At 45.9% G+C, this 15518-nt stretch overlaps 1 protein-coding gene across 1 annotated transcript; it reads right to left on the bottom strand.

The window, feature by feature from the left end:
- Window positions 1-435: 435 nt before the first annotated feature.
- Window positions 436-13254, bottom strand: TMEM98 (transmembrane protein 98). Its single transcript, XM_083470493.1, has 7 exons — window positions 13124-13254; window positions 8167-8374; window positions 7588-7719; window positions 6508-6541; window positions 6297-6412; window positions 3930-3989; window positions 436-1666 (listed from the first exon to the last, which is right to left on the bottom strand). The coding sequence occupies exons 2-7, from the start codon at window positions 8295-8297 to the stop codon at window positions 1459-1461; spliced, it is 681 nt and encodes a 226-aa protein (XP_083326619.1). The 5' UTR covers window positions 8298-8374; window positions 13124-13254; the 3' UTR covers window positions 436-1458.
- Window positions 13255-15518: the final 2264 nt, after the last annotated feature.

The raw sequence follows: 15518 nt of genomic DNA on the forward strand, positions 1-15518 counted from the left end.
TGCTCACATATAGACAGCTAAATGTATTGGGCTGGTCCTGATGGAGCGATATCTGCATCTGATAACACGACATGGAATGGGTCTCAGTCTCTTCACCTCTCATTTTAGACTCAAGCATGAGCAAATTCATTTTTTAAATTCATTTTCAGAGTGGGACATACACGGATCTGATGGGAGAAAGATGATCTGAAGAGCTGCCCTAAATATTTTATTCCCCCCCCTCTCCAAATATATATTTTGAAAAGGGCCCTTTTAGTTTTGAAGTTGTTTGCAAGGCATGGTGGCCAAATGGTTAGGCCTAAATATGTTATCAAGAAACTTATGCATATACAGTTCCAAAGGAATAAAAATGCTGACAGGTTTATCCCAAAAGTATAAACATGTTCCTTCGCATAGGAGGAAAAACCTCTTGCACAAAGCCAATTTAGACAAAGGGGAAATCCAACTGGCTGTTTATTGCGTATTCATTCTGATTTGTACACAAAGATCCAGTGGTTATTACAAGCCCGTGGTTATTTTGCCACACTTTCTTTCCAGTGCAATTTGCTATTCCTTCTCTTCTTATCAGACTTTTTTTCAGTACAGAAAGTGAAAGACAATCGCACAGGACTTCAAGTGATGTCATATAACCTCTGCGCAAATTGTAAGTGAACAAATCAAGATTTCACCATTGCAGAGGGCTGGACTAGATGACATGGAGTCCCTTTCAACTCTATAATTCTATGAGGAATGCTCAATAAAAACAACCCATGTGGAAGTGCCATAAGCTGTATTAGGGAGGAATCTGCTTACATTTTAAACGTTAAAAAAACAACAACACAATTTAAACTTAAACTTCGGTTCTGTGCACCAGAAATGTACTGGAAGAAGAAGAGTGGTACATTCCAGCTTTCTGTAGTCCTCAGTTTGAATTGTAGGAGGCTCAGAGTATATAAATAAAACTTTAGGCCTTAGAACCCAACTACATTTCTACATTCCCAGAAACGGAGGGAGCTTTTAAAGGCAGCTTGTGATAATAACGGTCTCGGATAATAACGCAAAGCCAGAAATCCTGCTATTTATGCCCTCAAACCCCAGACATACCTAAAGTAGCTCTTTGCAATCCGTATGGTTTGCAGTTTTTGACACAGCACCCCTTTACTTGGCCTTATTTGTACTTCAACAATGGATGACGTTTTTCTTCTCGCTGTGGGGAAAAAACCAACCACCACCAACAGCATCCCCTGGCATCAAAACCACCTCAGTGTAACCAATTCCACACATGGGAGAGAATTGTGACATCAAGGGAGCGGAGATTCAGTCCTATATCTCTTGGGGTGCTAACCGTGCAGCAAAACTACACTATGCGGCGGGCGGCACAAGCATCGCGTTCACGACCGCAGCGCTAGATGAGGGGAAGAGAGGCGGAAACGTCGGGGAGCAGTTCATCCGAGGAGCTCTGGGTTTCGGATTCCTCCCTCAGATCGTCGACTGCTCCTGCAGGAAAGCATCGCCGCTGGGCCCAGAGCGCTCCGGTTCCGAGGCGAGGGCTGCCTCGCGCAACACAGCCATGTGCTCCTCTGCTGCAGACAGCGATTGGTCAATCCAGTCCATGCGGCTGGGAGAGTGGCAGGCGTTGCGGGTGATCAAGACCAGGTGGCTGACGGAAAGGAGCAGCGCAGTTGTCCTTCAAAAGGATGGAGACTGGTCAGAATAAGGAGGTAGCTGGACCCATCCAGCCAAATGCCCCCATTCCCCTGCCCCCGGCACAGAAAAGGAATTACTATTTGTTGTTTGTTCACGGGATTAAAAATAATTCAATACAGCGTGTTATGCGTTAAAAGAAAATTAAAAGAAAAGAAATTTAAAAGAAAATTATATGAAAATGATGTATCGCTGGTATTTAACTCTGAGTAGATTAGCAAAAATGTACAGTGGTACCTCGGGTTACAGACGCTTCAGCTTACAGACGCTTCAGGTTACAGACTCCGCTAACCCAGAAATAGTACCTCGGGTTAAGAACTTTGCTTCAGGATGAGAACAGAAATCGTGCGGTGGCAGCGCAGCGGCAGCGGGATGCCCCATTAGCTAAAGTGGTGCTTCAGGTTAAGAACAGTTTCAGGTTAAGAACGGATCTCCAGAACGAATTAAGTTCTTAACCCAAGGTACCATTGTACAGGACAAGTTCAAATGTTTGTTGGAAATGTAAGGCAAAGGAAGGCACCTTTTATCATATGTGGTCGAACTGTAAAGTAATAAAGGAATTCTAGGAAGTGATATACAATGAATTGAAAAAAATGTTTAAAATAACTTTTGTTAAAAAACCAGAAGCCTTTTTGTTAGGAATCGTAGATGCAGAGATACCGAAGGAACTGAAAAGATTGTTTATGTATGCTACAACACCTGCAAGGATGCTTCTTGCCCAGAGTTAGAAAGATGGTAAGATACCTACCAGGGTAGACTGGCAGATGAAATTATTGGACTACGCAGAGATGGCAAGATTAACCAGGAAAATCAGAAACCAGGAGGATCAAAACTTCAGTAAAGAATGGGACAAAGTTACATTATATTTGAATGACCACTGTAAACACTTGAACTCTTTGGCAGGTTTTAAATAACTCTTGCAATGTTGCACAGATTTGGGACGCAATGGAGGACTGTCAATTAGATGGTCTTATAATATGCAATTTAAAAAGTTACTTAAAGAACCCACAGAGGGGAGGAGGGAAGTCTTGAGATTGGGAAGAATCTTGTGTAATTTCTATTATTTGTGATTATGAGTGTGAATGAAGTTGTAAAATCAATTTTTTTAAAAAAATATTTTAAAAAAATACAGTATAAATTCCAAAGCGATATACGACATAAAACCAAACCAATCAATTCATAAAACGCTATAACACTATCATAATGATAAACACTATAACGGAAAACACTTATAATGATAAAACAAAACAAAAATACAATAAAGCCCATGGGATGAACTTTTGGTATGAATGTGGCTCAAGAAGGCAATTAGAGAATAAAAAGGTAAAGGGACCCCTGACCGTTAGGTCCAGTCTTGGACGACTCTGGGGTTGCGGCGCTCATCTCACTTTACTGGCTGAGGGAGCGGGCATTTGTCTACAGACAGTTTTTCAGGGTCATGTGGGCAGCATGACTAAGCCGCTTCTGGCGAACCAGAGCAGCGCATGGAAACGCCGTTTACCTTCCCGCCGGAGCGGTACCTATTTATCTACTAGCACTTTGATGTGCTTTCGAACTGCTAGGTTGGCAGGAGCAGGGACTGAGAGACGGGAGCTCACCCTGTTGCGGGGATTCGAACCGCTGACCTTCAGGTTGGCAAGCCCTAGGCTCTGTGGTTTAGACCTTTTAGAGAATAGGCTTTACCAAAGGTGTCATGGACTCTGAAGAAGCACAAACCCAGGACACAAGGGAGAAATGAGCTAAGAGGAAGGCACATTTGGCAAATCCTCACCATGATCAACTCCCACCCAAAAACCTATGTCTAGGGCTCCAATATGTCCCGGACATTTTCTGAACATCTCTGGGTTTCGTCCTTCAAAAATGGCACCTAGGCAGAATTTCTGAAAAGCACTCAAAATGTCTGGCATCATTGCAGCCCGTATGGGAAGTGTTGGGGTTTTATTTTTGCACTTTCCCTTTAAAAATAGCTAAAAAACACAAAAAAGCAAAAAAAAACCCTGAAACACCTCAATAACTTCTGTGTCCAGATTTTCACTTACGATAACCCGACCTATGTCCCCACTGTGGAAGGATGTGTGGATCCAGAATTGGCCTCTACAGTCACTTTCGGATTCACTGTTAAGACCATTTTCATGGAAGGCAATCTTACTTGGCCACGATCAATTGCCAAAGAGGATGTATGACCATGTTGCACAATTCCTGTTATCCTCCACTGACAGCTCACCTATCCGACATTGCCTACTCACCTGGCATCCAGGAGTTTGGGATCCAGTGGTGGGTACATGGATCGGACCACATCATCGACCCTGGGAGAAAAAAGAAACCCAATAGCCTATCGGGAAGAGATGGCTCTTTCAAGGCCCTTTGTAACACAAGTGGTGTGTATTGGATTAATAAGAGCTACAGGCACATTAAGAAAGAAAGGAGTGTGAGAATAAACAATATGCCCTAGCCCAATACAACTCAGGTTGATGGGGAAGGAGTGGGCTGGAATAAAGGAGAATCTGCAGACTGATGTTACTGCTACTATTATTAATTTTTGTGGTAATGTTCAGGGATGCAGGAGAGGATATATTCTTTGATTACAGCCTTTCCAACTTGTGTTAACAAGTTCACAATTTAGCAGAGTAACATTCCCCTTTTTAAACTCACAGCGGATGCGTTTGCTCAGGCTCGCTAAAGCCTCTATAATAACTGTTCTGGTATTTCCCCCTTATTCCCTCATAAAAGATAAGACACGACACAGTCTTCTATAAAACTATAAAAAGAGTTTGCTCACATTCTGTTCACAATCGGATCCCAGAAGGCAGACTTAGCTTAGAAAAGTAACATACACCTGGAAACTATCTCATAAAGAGACAGTCCCTTTGTCATCTCTTGGCTGGAGGCCAAGAGAGCATCTTTGGCTAAGCAGATGTTGCTTCTTCGATGCATGTAGTCACAGAGAGAGAGAGAGAGAGAGAGAGAGAGAGAGAGAGAGAGAGAGATGGCTGCCCTGCCCTGTGCTTTTGTCGTTACCTGCACAGGTGAGGCCACACCCACCTCTAGTCACATGCAGAGAAAGTCTGTCCCAGCCCAGAAGGAAACAGGAAGTTTACTTGCTGGCTGGACAAACATTCCTCCCCATGTGTAAACATGTTCACTCTAGGAATGTTGTACTTGACTGCTCTTGTGTTTCACATCCCACAATTTTATTATTCATATGCCACCCCTCTGAGTGGGTTGTCCCAGCCGTTCTTGGGGGCTTCAAGCAAAATATAAAAACACCATCAAACATCGAACATTAAAGTACTTCTGCAGTACGTGTTCACTGAAATGGCCATAGTTTGTTCACACACTTTTCATGCTAACAACAACACAACAATTTATTTATTTATACCCCGCCCACCTGGCTGGGTTTCCCCAGCCACTCTGGGCGGCTCCCAACAATGTCAAACTGTGGGTCTCTTATGTTTCTCCCCCCATGCTTTTTGCACTGCAGGAAATTGGATTTTTATTTATTTATTTTTTTGCAACCCTGGATGGAAAGTCATTAGTTAGACCAGAGGTGGAGAACCTGTCATTGCACTCCTATTCCCATCTGTCCCAGCCAGCATGGCCAATGGTCAGGGAGGAGCAGAGTTTAGTCCAGGGGTGATTGAGAGTCCTGAATGGGGCAATTGTGCCCCTGAAGGACCAGGTGTGCAGCCTGGGAGTCATTTTGGACTGACAACTGTCCATGGAGGTGCAGGTCAATTCTGTCTCCAGGGCAGCTGTTTACCAGCTCCATCTGGTACGCAGGCTGAGACCCTACCTGCCCACAGACTGTCTTGCCAGAGTGGTGCATGCTCTAGTTATCTCCTGCTTGGACTACTGCAATGTGCTCTACGTGGGGCTATCTTTGAAGGTGACCCAGAAACTACAATTAATCCAGAATGCGGCACCTATAATGGTGACTGGGAGTGGCCACCGGGACCATATAACACCGGTCCTTAAAGACCTACATTGGCTCCCAGTACATTTCTGAGCATAATTCAAAGTGTTGGTACTGACCTTTAAAACCCTAAACGGCCTCGGCCCAGTAGACCTGAAGGAGCGTCTCCACCCCCATCGTTCAGCCCAGACACTGAGGTCCAGCTCCAAGGGCCTTCTAGTGGTTCCCTCCCTGCGAGAAGTGAGGTTGCAGGCAACCAGGCAGAGGGCCTTCTTTGTAGTGGCACCCACCCTGTGGAACGCCATCCCATTAGATGTCAAGGAAATAAACAACTATCTGATTTTTAGAAGACATCTGAAGGCAGCCCTGTTTAGGGGCATTTTTTATGTTTGACATTTTATCATGTTTTTAATATTCTGTTGGGAGCCACTCAGAGTGGCTGGGGAAACCCAGCCAGATAGGGGTACAAATGCTGAAAATCACATCTGCACAGATGCCGAAAATCGCATCTGCGCAGACGCGATCCAGCCCATGGAGCAATCTCCGTGGGAGTGAACCAGCCCAGGCGAGGTAAACCTTGCTGACCCCTGCTCTGCACCCTTGTTGTTGTCATGTGACAACACCTGGAGGGATGCAAAGCTTCCCTCGGCCTGCTCTAATGCTCCCTGCCAGTTTGGCATCGCCCCCTGGCAACTCTCACCTGGGGCTGATCCGCTTGGCAACCACAATGATGTCACTGAGGCTTGCCGGAGGCTTCATTTGGGCCCCCGAACCCATCGTCATGGCAACAAGCTTCTCGGTGAGGGTGTGGCAGATCTGTCCAAAGAGGGATGGTGTGAGTCAGGGCCGCCGAGCATAGCATCCTCACATTCCAGTCCCCACCCCACCCCACCCCCCAAAAAGGGATTTACCTTCAGGATAGCAATGCAATGAGAGACCAGGCCCCTGAAAGGAGGAAGAAAGAGGGGGGAAACACAGCAGTGAGTTAGAGAAGCAATGAGGCATTTTAGCAGATACCACTGAAAGAGTCATCCAAGCTTCTGTAGTCAACACAGAAAACGGAAAAATCACAGGACTGATTGCACACATGATTATTGGTTAGGGAGCTGCATTGCAAAATTGGGAAGACTGCAAATTTTGAAAAATCTCATTGGTTCCCTGCTTCTAATGGCAAGGGGTGTTTCTCAAAGTTCACCATTCATCTTCCTCTCATCAAAGTCAGCTATTCCACCCCCCACATGAAAAATTATAGAGCATTTTCCATGGGAAAAGTCTGGCTAGCCAGCTGCTCTGAGTTTCGCACCCTGGTGCTAAACACTCAGATAGACTATAATCTCTGGTGTTGTATTAATTAATTACAGCGGCAAACGAATGCCAGTGTACTGGAAGAAGCAAAGATCGCCAGTGTCGAAGCAATGATTCTTCAACATCAGCTTCGCTGGACTGGTCATGTTGTGCGGATGCCTGATGATCGTCTCCCAAAGCAACTACTCTATTCCAAACTTAAAAATGGAAAGCGTAATGCTGGTGGTCTACAAAAGAGGTCTAAAGACTCTCTCAAGGCAAATCTTTAAAAATGTAGTGTAAACACTGACCACTGGGAAACACTGGCCTGCGAGCACTCCAGTTGGAGAACAGCCTTTATCAAAGGTGTCACGAACTTTGAAGACGCTCAAACTCAGGATGAAAGGGAGAAGCATGCTAAGAGGAAGGCATGTTTGGCAAACCCTCACCGTGATCAACTCCCGCCCGGAAACCTATCTCCCCACTGTGGAAGGACGTGTGGATCCAGAATTGGCCTCCACAGTCACTTACAGACTCACTGTTAAGACCGTGTTCATGCAAGACAATCTTGTTTGGCTACAAGTGATCACCAAAGAAGAAGATGTCTGAAGTGGTTCCTAATACCTGTCACAATTCTGGGTGAATAAAAAAAATATCCCCTGTTCCCCATTTTATGCTGCCTGGGGAGACTTCGCTGCAAAACTTACGAAGCATCTTCAATCCAATCTGCGTTCTCCAGGATAGCCTCAATATGTGGGTTTGTTAGAACCACGTCATCCAATTCTAGTTCTGAAGGTTCAGACTGGGTTTCCATGGTGCCACTGAAGTCAACGATGGGCCTGTCAGGAAAGTTCAAATGTGATCTGGGATTGAGATCAGAATTTTTTTCCTCTTTCTTTCTTTAAATAATACTTACTAAATTTTCTGTTTTACAATTTCAAATACTCATTTCACATCCTTAAGATATCAATGACTTCCCTTCTTCTCTTTCCATGGTTCATTTTACATATCTTAAATCTTAAATATTTCAGAAAAACAATACCAATCGGTTTTCCATTATTGCATCCGTCAAAACTTATTTACACTGCTGAATTTTATCTTAATGCTGCCCGCGTTTTCAGGTGTACACAATTATTTTCCATATATTCAATATTTTTTCCCCATCCCGACACTCAGTTTTGAGAGCACAGAGTTCTTCTGCATCACCCGGTGAATTAAAGACGGACGAGGAGGGGAACGTTATGTCGCATCCTCACAGTTTCTTTTTCAAAAATTTGCACGCTCACCTGGTATCATAATGGTTCGAGAAGTCCTTGGGCCGGCAATAACGTTGCCTGCACACCACAACCAGAGCCACGAAAGAAGCTAGGAAGATGGTCGCTAGCACCCCAATGGCCACAATCACAACCGTCTCCATTGCTGGCCCCTTGTACCCTCAGGGAAGAGGACACTTAGGACATAGGACACTTTAGGACACTTCAAAAGCGCTTCCACCTAGAATGAAAGGGAGCAAAAATAAGGGGATGAGCTGGACTGTCTCAAGCGGTATCTACCCATCTTCCACCGAGTCCTTGTGATGTGAGATATTTTTTACAAAACAAGAATCTGTGCTCAGGTTCTCTTGATATGTTAAAGGTAAAGGTAAAGGTAAAGGTAAAGGGACCCCTGACCATTAGGTCCAGTCGTGACCGACGCTGGGGTTGCGGCGCTCATCTCACTTTACTGGCCGAGGGAGCCAGCGTACAGCTTCCGGGTCATGTGGCCAGCATGACTAAGCCGCTTCTGGCAAACCAGAGCAGCGCACGGAAACGCCGTTTACCTTCCCGCCAGAGCGGTACCTATTTATCTACTTGCACTTTGACGTGCTTTCAAACTGCTAGATTGGCAGGAGCAGGGACCAAGCAACAGGAGCTCACCCCGTCGTGGGGATTTGAACCGCTGACCTTCTGATCGGCAAGTCCTAGGCTCTGCGGTTTAACGCACAGCGCCACCTGCGTCCCTCTTGATATGTTAAGGCATGACTAATCCATATTCAGTGTTCCTGCGTTTGTGCACCTGCTTAATGCTTGTTAAGTGCCTTGCAAGACCAGGTGAAAATTCCACCGTGTTCAGCATCCTTTTCATGAATCCCTGCAGAACAGGCACTTGGTGGTTCACCAGAAATTGGCCAATTGATGGATTGCAGAAATTGGCGGATTGAAGTCTACTTTCCTCCACTGCACTGTTGCCTAACACCAATTGTTGTTCACTCCAGGTGTTTGGGGTGTGTGTGTGTGTACGCATGGGCAACAGACATGTTTTTGCTCCACTTTAAATAGAATGGTGTACATGTTATCACATGCAATGGAACGCCAAAGAAAATACCATTTAATCCCTCCAGAAAAGAAGATATTGGAGCACCACGAATCATTTTCACATGCCTGTGTACATAAAATAGTAGATCTAGCTGAAAGGCAGCACATAGAGATCTGCAATGATCCCCAGGGACCCCCGATTCTTATTTTTGTAACAATGGTTAAGGGTGCCGACCTCACAAATCTCTCATTCCCAGCACCCTGAACAAACTACAGTTCCCAGGATTCTTTGGGGAAAGCCATGTTTAAAAAAAGGTAAAGGTAAAGGACCCCTGGACAATTAAGTCCAGTCAAACGCGATTACAGTGGTACCTCGGGTTAAGAACTTAATTCGTTCTGGAGGCCCGTTCTTAACCTGAAACTGTTCTTAACCTGAAGCACCACTTTAGCTAATGGGGCTTCCTGCTGCCGCCATGCCGCCAGAGCACGATTTCTGTTCTCATCCTGAAGCAAAGTTCTTAACCCGAGGTACTATTTCTGGATTAGCGGAGTCTGTAACCTGAAGCGTAGGTAACCTGAAGCGTATGTAAGCGTACCACTGTATGGGGTTGCGGCGCTCATCTTGCTTTCAGGCCGAGGGAGATGGCGTTTGTCCACAGACAGCTTTCCGGGTCATGTGGCCAGAGCACATGGAAACACCGTTTACCTTCCCGCCGCAGCGGTACCTATTTATCTACTTGCGCTGGCGTGCTTTCGAAATGCTAGGCTGGCAGGAGCTGGGGCAGAGCAACGGGAGCTCACGCCGTTACAGGGATTCAAAGCGCCGACCTTCTGATCGGCAAGCCCAAGAGGCTCAGTGGTTTAGACCACAGCGCCACCCGTGTCCCGATGGGGAAAGCCATGACAGTTAAAGCAACATGAGAACGCTTTCGATGTATGCTGAGGATGGGACCTAAACTGCTGTCCTAGTTGGCTTCTGTACATGGAACAAGCTGGAGCGACCCATGATCTTGTCCTTCATCTCAGGCAGCAAAATGTCTTGGGCCGGCTGTGTGTCTGCTCATTTTTTTAAAAATTACCCCCTTTACAGTGGTACCTCAGGTTAAGTACTTAATTCGATCTGGAGGTCTGTTCTTAACCTGAAACTGTTCTTAACCTGAAGCACCACTTTAGCTAATGGGGCCTCCTGCTGCCGCCTTGCCTTTCTGTTCTCATCCTGAAGCAAAGTTCTTAACCTGAAGCACTATTTCTGGGTTAGTGGAGTCTGTAACGTGAAGCGTACGTAACCTGAAGCGTATGTAACCCGAGGTACCACTGCATTTTTATTTCAATGGCAATTAGGCAGGCACGTTGATGGATTCGGTAACTGTCGGCTGGATTACACAAATCTGCCGAAATTCACCCAACTATTAAAAGGTGCAAGGCCCATCCCCCCACTTTTTCACCTGGCCACCTGTGGGCCGATGCCTTGTGCGAACCCAAATGACAACCCCAAACAATGACGCTAAAGGGCTGATTTGGAAGGGGCGGTTGTGGCCAACGGCCCCTCCCTTGGCTAATATACAAAATGATGCACCTTCTGGAGCATGCAACTTGAGCCAACCCACCTGGGAAATTCAACGTGTCAACAGCAGGATGGGGCGGAGGGAAGAAGGGTCTCACCTGGCCTCCGCAGGATCACAGCTGCCGCCGGCGGGAGGAACTTCCGTGCGAGGAAAGCAATGGAGCAAACAGCAGCGGCGCTGCTGACCTTTGCCCCCCCCCCCCCGTCTTCCCGGCCCAAAGCAAACAGTGCAAGGAACGGAGAGAGTTTCCTTGGAAGCGTTGCTGGCCTCACTAGGCCTGCCCAGTCCTCATCTTGATGGGTGTGTTTTGAGTGCTCACACAAGCTGTGGGAAAATCTAGCCCCATTGTCGGGGAAAGTGAGGTGGCTGCCTCCAACATCAAGTGCCAGGAGGTGGGAGAAGCTGCAATCCCAGAAACCTCCAAGTGCCCCAATTTTCCAGGGACAGTTACGGATTGACAGAAGCTTTCAGATTTGATCCTGGAATGTCCCGCTTTTCCTTGGGACGTCCCTATTTTCATAGGAGAAATGTTGGAGGCTATGCAATTCCCATCCAGTGGTACCTTGGGTTACAGACGCTTCAGGTTACAGACGCTTCAGGTTACAGACTCCGCTAGCCCAGAAACATTACCTCAGGTTAAGAACTTTGCTTCAGGATGAGAACAGAAATCGTGCTCCGGCGGCGCGGCAGCAGCAGGAGGCCCCATTAGCTAAAGTGGTGCTTCAGGTTAAGAACAGTTTCAGGTTAAGAATGGACCTCCGGAACCAATTAAGTACTTAACCCGAGGTAGCACTGTATATTTAAAGCACACACACCCCGCGCACAAAGAATCCTGGAAACTGCCGTTTACCCCTTGCAGAGCTACAATTCCCAGCACCCTCAACGTACTACAGTTCCCAGGATTCTTGGAGGGAAACCACGTGGTTTAAATGAATGGTATGCGCTCGGTCTGTGCCAAAGAAAGATTCAACCGCCGCCAGTCTGATCGGCTTCTGTACACAGAAGCAAGGAGAGACCCAGTCTTTTATTTACCAGCAGTAACAAAACTTCTTGGCTGGCTTTGGGGCTTTGAGGATTATGGGCACAGTTTGCAGGTACAGTAAGGCCCGCAACTTACGATCTGGGGATCACACTTAAAGCCAAAACCGCCTATAGTTATTGGGTTCAATGGTGGGTGGAATTGCCAAAGTCTTTTTCCTGGATGCCCAACCCCTTTTTATTTATTTATTGGCCAAGTTCATAAAGCTGAATGTGCACAAGTGACGCGTGTGTTAAGTTATGGGCCTACTTTACAGAGCAAGAGGCCAGGATGTAACCTAATGTGTAGGGTATTTTGTTTGACCTTCTGTCTCTAGTCTAGAGCTTAACAGATTCCTAAAACACGCACTAAGAAAAGTCAGATATTTCAGCCTATAGATAAATGGCACAAATCAGAATAAAATACACTTAAACTTCCATCTTTTGCTTCATTTATTCTGATTATAACAGGAAGGTGATTCGTTTGACCACTGGAAATTCTAAGCACCTCCACGACATCTGTCTCTGTGGCTATAATGAAGAGCTAGAAATTTACTTTATTTCCCAACATGTAAAAACGGGAGGATTTAAGCCTCTGCAGCTTGCGACGGATAAAACTTTTTCTTTTTTTTCTCTTCCCTCTTTCTCTTTGCTTTCAAAATGGCCCTTTTGCTTATCTTTGTTTGTGGGTGCAGTTCCACCCACAAGAAATCCAGGGTAGTTCAGATAATAATAATCATGCTAATAATTTTATTATTTATGCCCCAGCCACTCTGGGCGGCTTCCAACACACATAAAAAACACTCAACATTTAATAACTTCCCTATACAGGGCTGCCTTCAGATGTTGTCGAAAGGTTGTCTAGCTACTTATCTCCCTGAATTCACAATAATTTTATTATGGTGAACTCTTTTTAACTACCACCTTTCCCAAAGAGTTTAAGGGGGGTGGGGAGAGATGAAAGGAAGGAAGGAACCGAAGTAGCAGAGAGATCCACAGCTGCTGTTGCTGCTGTTACCTTTTCCTCCTCCTCACTCAGGAATTTTGCCTTAGCAAGAAAAAAAAAAGAGTTATTCGCAGCAAACAGGGCCCCTTCAGAACTGCCTGTGGAATGTCTGCTTTTCTTTCTTGCTGCTGTTCTTTTAAAGAGGATTAATCACTAAACTCTGGCTGTTTCTCTCCCCCCCCCCCCGTAAAAACAGCCACCACTTTTGAAGCAAGACCTCAACAACCACAAAACGCAACAGGGAAAAATAATATTTGCACCCTATAGAACATGGGAGAACTGCCCCCACTCACCCAGTGAACCAAGCACGCCTTAAACCAGCAAGAGAGCGTGCAGAAACATTTCTTCTCTTTTCATTTACCTGCGGGAAGACTGGGGTAAAGTGTCCCCCTTGCCAAACGTCCACCAAGCGAAGATGGGCCTCTGGTCCCGGCCGCGCCAACCCTCTCTTCGACTCCTGGGGAACTAGGTCCTACTGCTTGCATTCCTTAGCAGGATAATACTGAACAGATGCCAAATGGACAGAGGAGAGATTAGAAAGTGGGCTGGCCAAGCCAAGGGGATGGAGGTGGGATTTGGTGGTGGGGGCAAGCTCCGCAGGGATGCTGAGCTCACCCTTCCCTGTGGGAGAAAGTGCCCGAATGTAGTTGTCATGGACAAAACCACATCACTTTCTTTCTCTTTTTGAAACACAATAGGGATACATTCAAATTTGCAATTCGGCATAACAGGGGCAGTACAGTGGTCCCTCGGGTTACAGACGCTTCAGGTTACAGACTCCGCTAACACAGAAATAGTACCTCGGGTTAAGAACCTTGCTTCAGGATGAGAACAGAAATCGCACGGCAGCAGCGGGAGACCCCATTAGCTAAAGTGGTACCTCAGGTTAAGAACAGTTTCAGGTTAAGAACGGAACTCCATAACAAATTAAGTTCTTAACCCGAGGTACCACTGTACTTTAATGTATTTTATTTATGATTTTCAATTTTATACATTTCAATAATTTTATATTCATTTTAACATATCACAACTTGACTTGATGCCAGAGTGGTGCATGCTCTGGTTATCTCCCTCTTGGACTGCTGCAACACGCTCTACGTGGGGCTACCTTTGAAGGTGACCCGGAAACTGCAACTAATCCAGAATGCGGCAGCTAGACTGGTGACTGGGAGCAGCTGCCAAGACCATATAACACCGGTCCTGAAAGACCTACATTGGCTCCCAGTACGTTTCCGAGCACAATTCAAAGTGTTGTGATGACCTTGAAAGCCCTAAATGGCCTTGGTCCTGTATACCTGAAGGAGCGTCTCCACCCCCATCGCTCAGCCCGGACACTGAGGTCCATCTCCGAGGGCCTTCTGGTGATTCCCTCATTGGAAGAAGTGAGGTTGCAGGGAACCAGGCAGAGGGCCTTCTCGGTAGTGATGGCCGCCCTGTGGAATGCCCTCCCATCAGATGTTAAGGAAATAAACAACTACTGTATCTGATTTTCAGAAGACATCTGAAGGCAGCCCTGTTTAGGGAAATGATTAATGGTTGATGTTTTATCATGTTTTTAATATTGTCATGGACAAAACCACATCACTTTCTCCCTTTTTTTGAAACACAATAGGGATACATTTAAATTTGCAATTCGGTATAACAGGGACAGTACAGTGGTACCTCGGGTTACAGACGCTTCAGGTTACAGACACTTCAGGTTACAGACTCCGCTAATCCAGAAATAGTACTTCGGGTTAAGAACTTTGCTTCAGGATGAGAACAGAAATCGTGCTCTGGTGGCACAGCGGCAGCAGGAGGCCCCATTAGCTAAAGTGGTGCTTCAGGTTAAGAACGGACCTCCATAACAAATTAAATTCTTAATCCGAGGTAACACTGTACATTCTTCTTCTTTCTTTGGCGATCACTCGTAGCCGAGTAAGATTGTCTTCCATAAACACGGTTTTAACAACGAGTCCATAAGTGACTGTGGAGGCCAATTCTGGATCCACACGTCCTTCCACAGTGGGGACATTGGTTTCCGGGCGGGAGTTGATCACGGTATGGATTTGCCAAGCGTGCCTTCCTCTTAGCACGTTTCTCCCTTGCATCCTGAATTCGAGTGTTTTCAAAGCCCATGACACCTTTGGTAAAGGCTGTTCTCCAATTGGAGCGTTCGCAGGCCAGTGTTTCCCAGTTGTCAGTGTTTACACTACATTTTATTAGATTTGCCTTGAGACAGCAGCAATTAAAATACAGTGGTGCCCCTCAAGTCGAAAAGAATCCATTCTGTGATTCTCTTCGTCTAGCGGTTTCTTCGTCTTGCGAAGCAAGCCCATTGACGGATTAGCGGATTAGCGCTATTAGCGGCTTTTAGCGGCTTATCTGCTGATCGGATCAGCTGATAAGCGGCTTAGCGGCTTAGAAAAAGGGGGGGAGGGGAAAAAACCCGCAGGAACTCGCAAGGCATTGTCGTCTTGCGAAGCAAGCCCATAGGAAATTCGTTTTGCGAAGCACCTCCAAAACGGAAAACTCTTTCGTCTAGCGAGTTTTCCGTCTTTCGAGGCATTCGTCTTGCGGGGCACCACTGTATATAAATTAGATCTTAACTCACTATAATATATTGTAACCTGAAGTTGTCATTTAAAACCTTAATCATGATATCACAGCTTGTTCCCATATTTTATGGCGATCACACAGAATTTGGCCACCTTTAACGTGATCTCTGGATCTTTGTCTTCTACCAGATATTTTATACATTGGAGTTCGGGCGCATT

Source organism: Podarcis liolepis (assembly GCF_965112155.1).
Source record: "Podarcis liolepis genome assembly, chromosome: 13".
NCBI classification, from domain to species: domain Eukaryota; kingdom Metazoa; phylum Chordata; class Lepidosauria; order Squamata; family Lacertidae; genus Podarcis; species Podarcis liolepis.

Coding starts and splice junctions, on each gene's coding strand:
- TMEM98 (XM_083470493.1), bottom strand. CDS start 8,297: ATGGAGACGGTTGTGATTGTGGCCATTGGGGTGCTAGCGACCATCTTC. Junction 3,990..6,296: donor GCCAAGCGGATCAGCCCCAG/GTGAGAGTTGCC, acceptor TTTTTCTCCCAG/GGTCGATGATGTGGTCCGAT. Junction 1,667..3,929: donor CCCAAACTCCTGGATGCCAG/GTGAGTAGGCAA, acceptor ATCCTTTTGAAG/GACAACTGCGCTGCTCCTTT.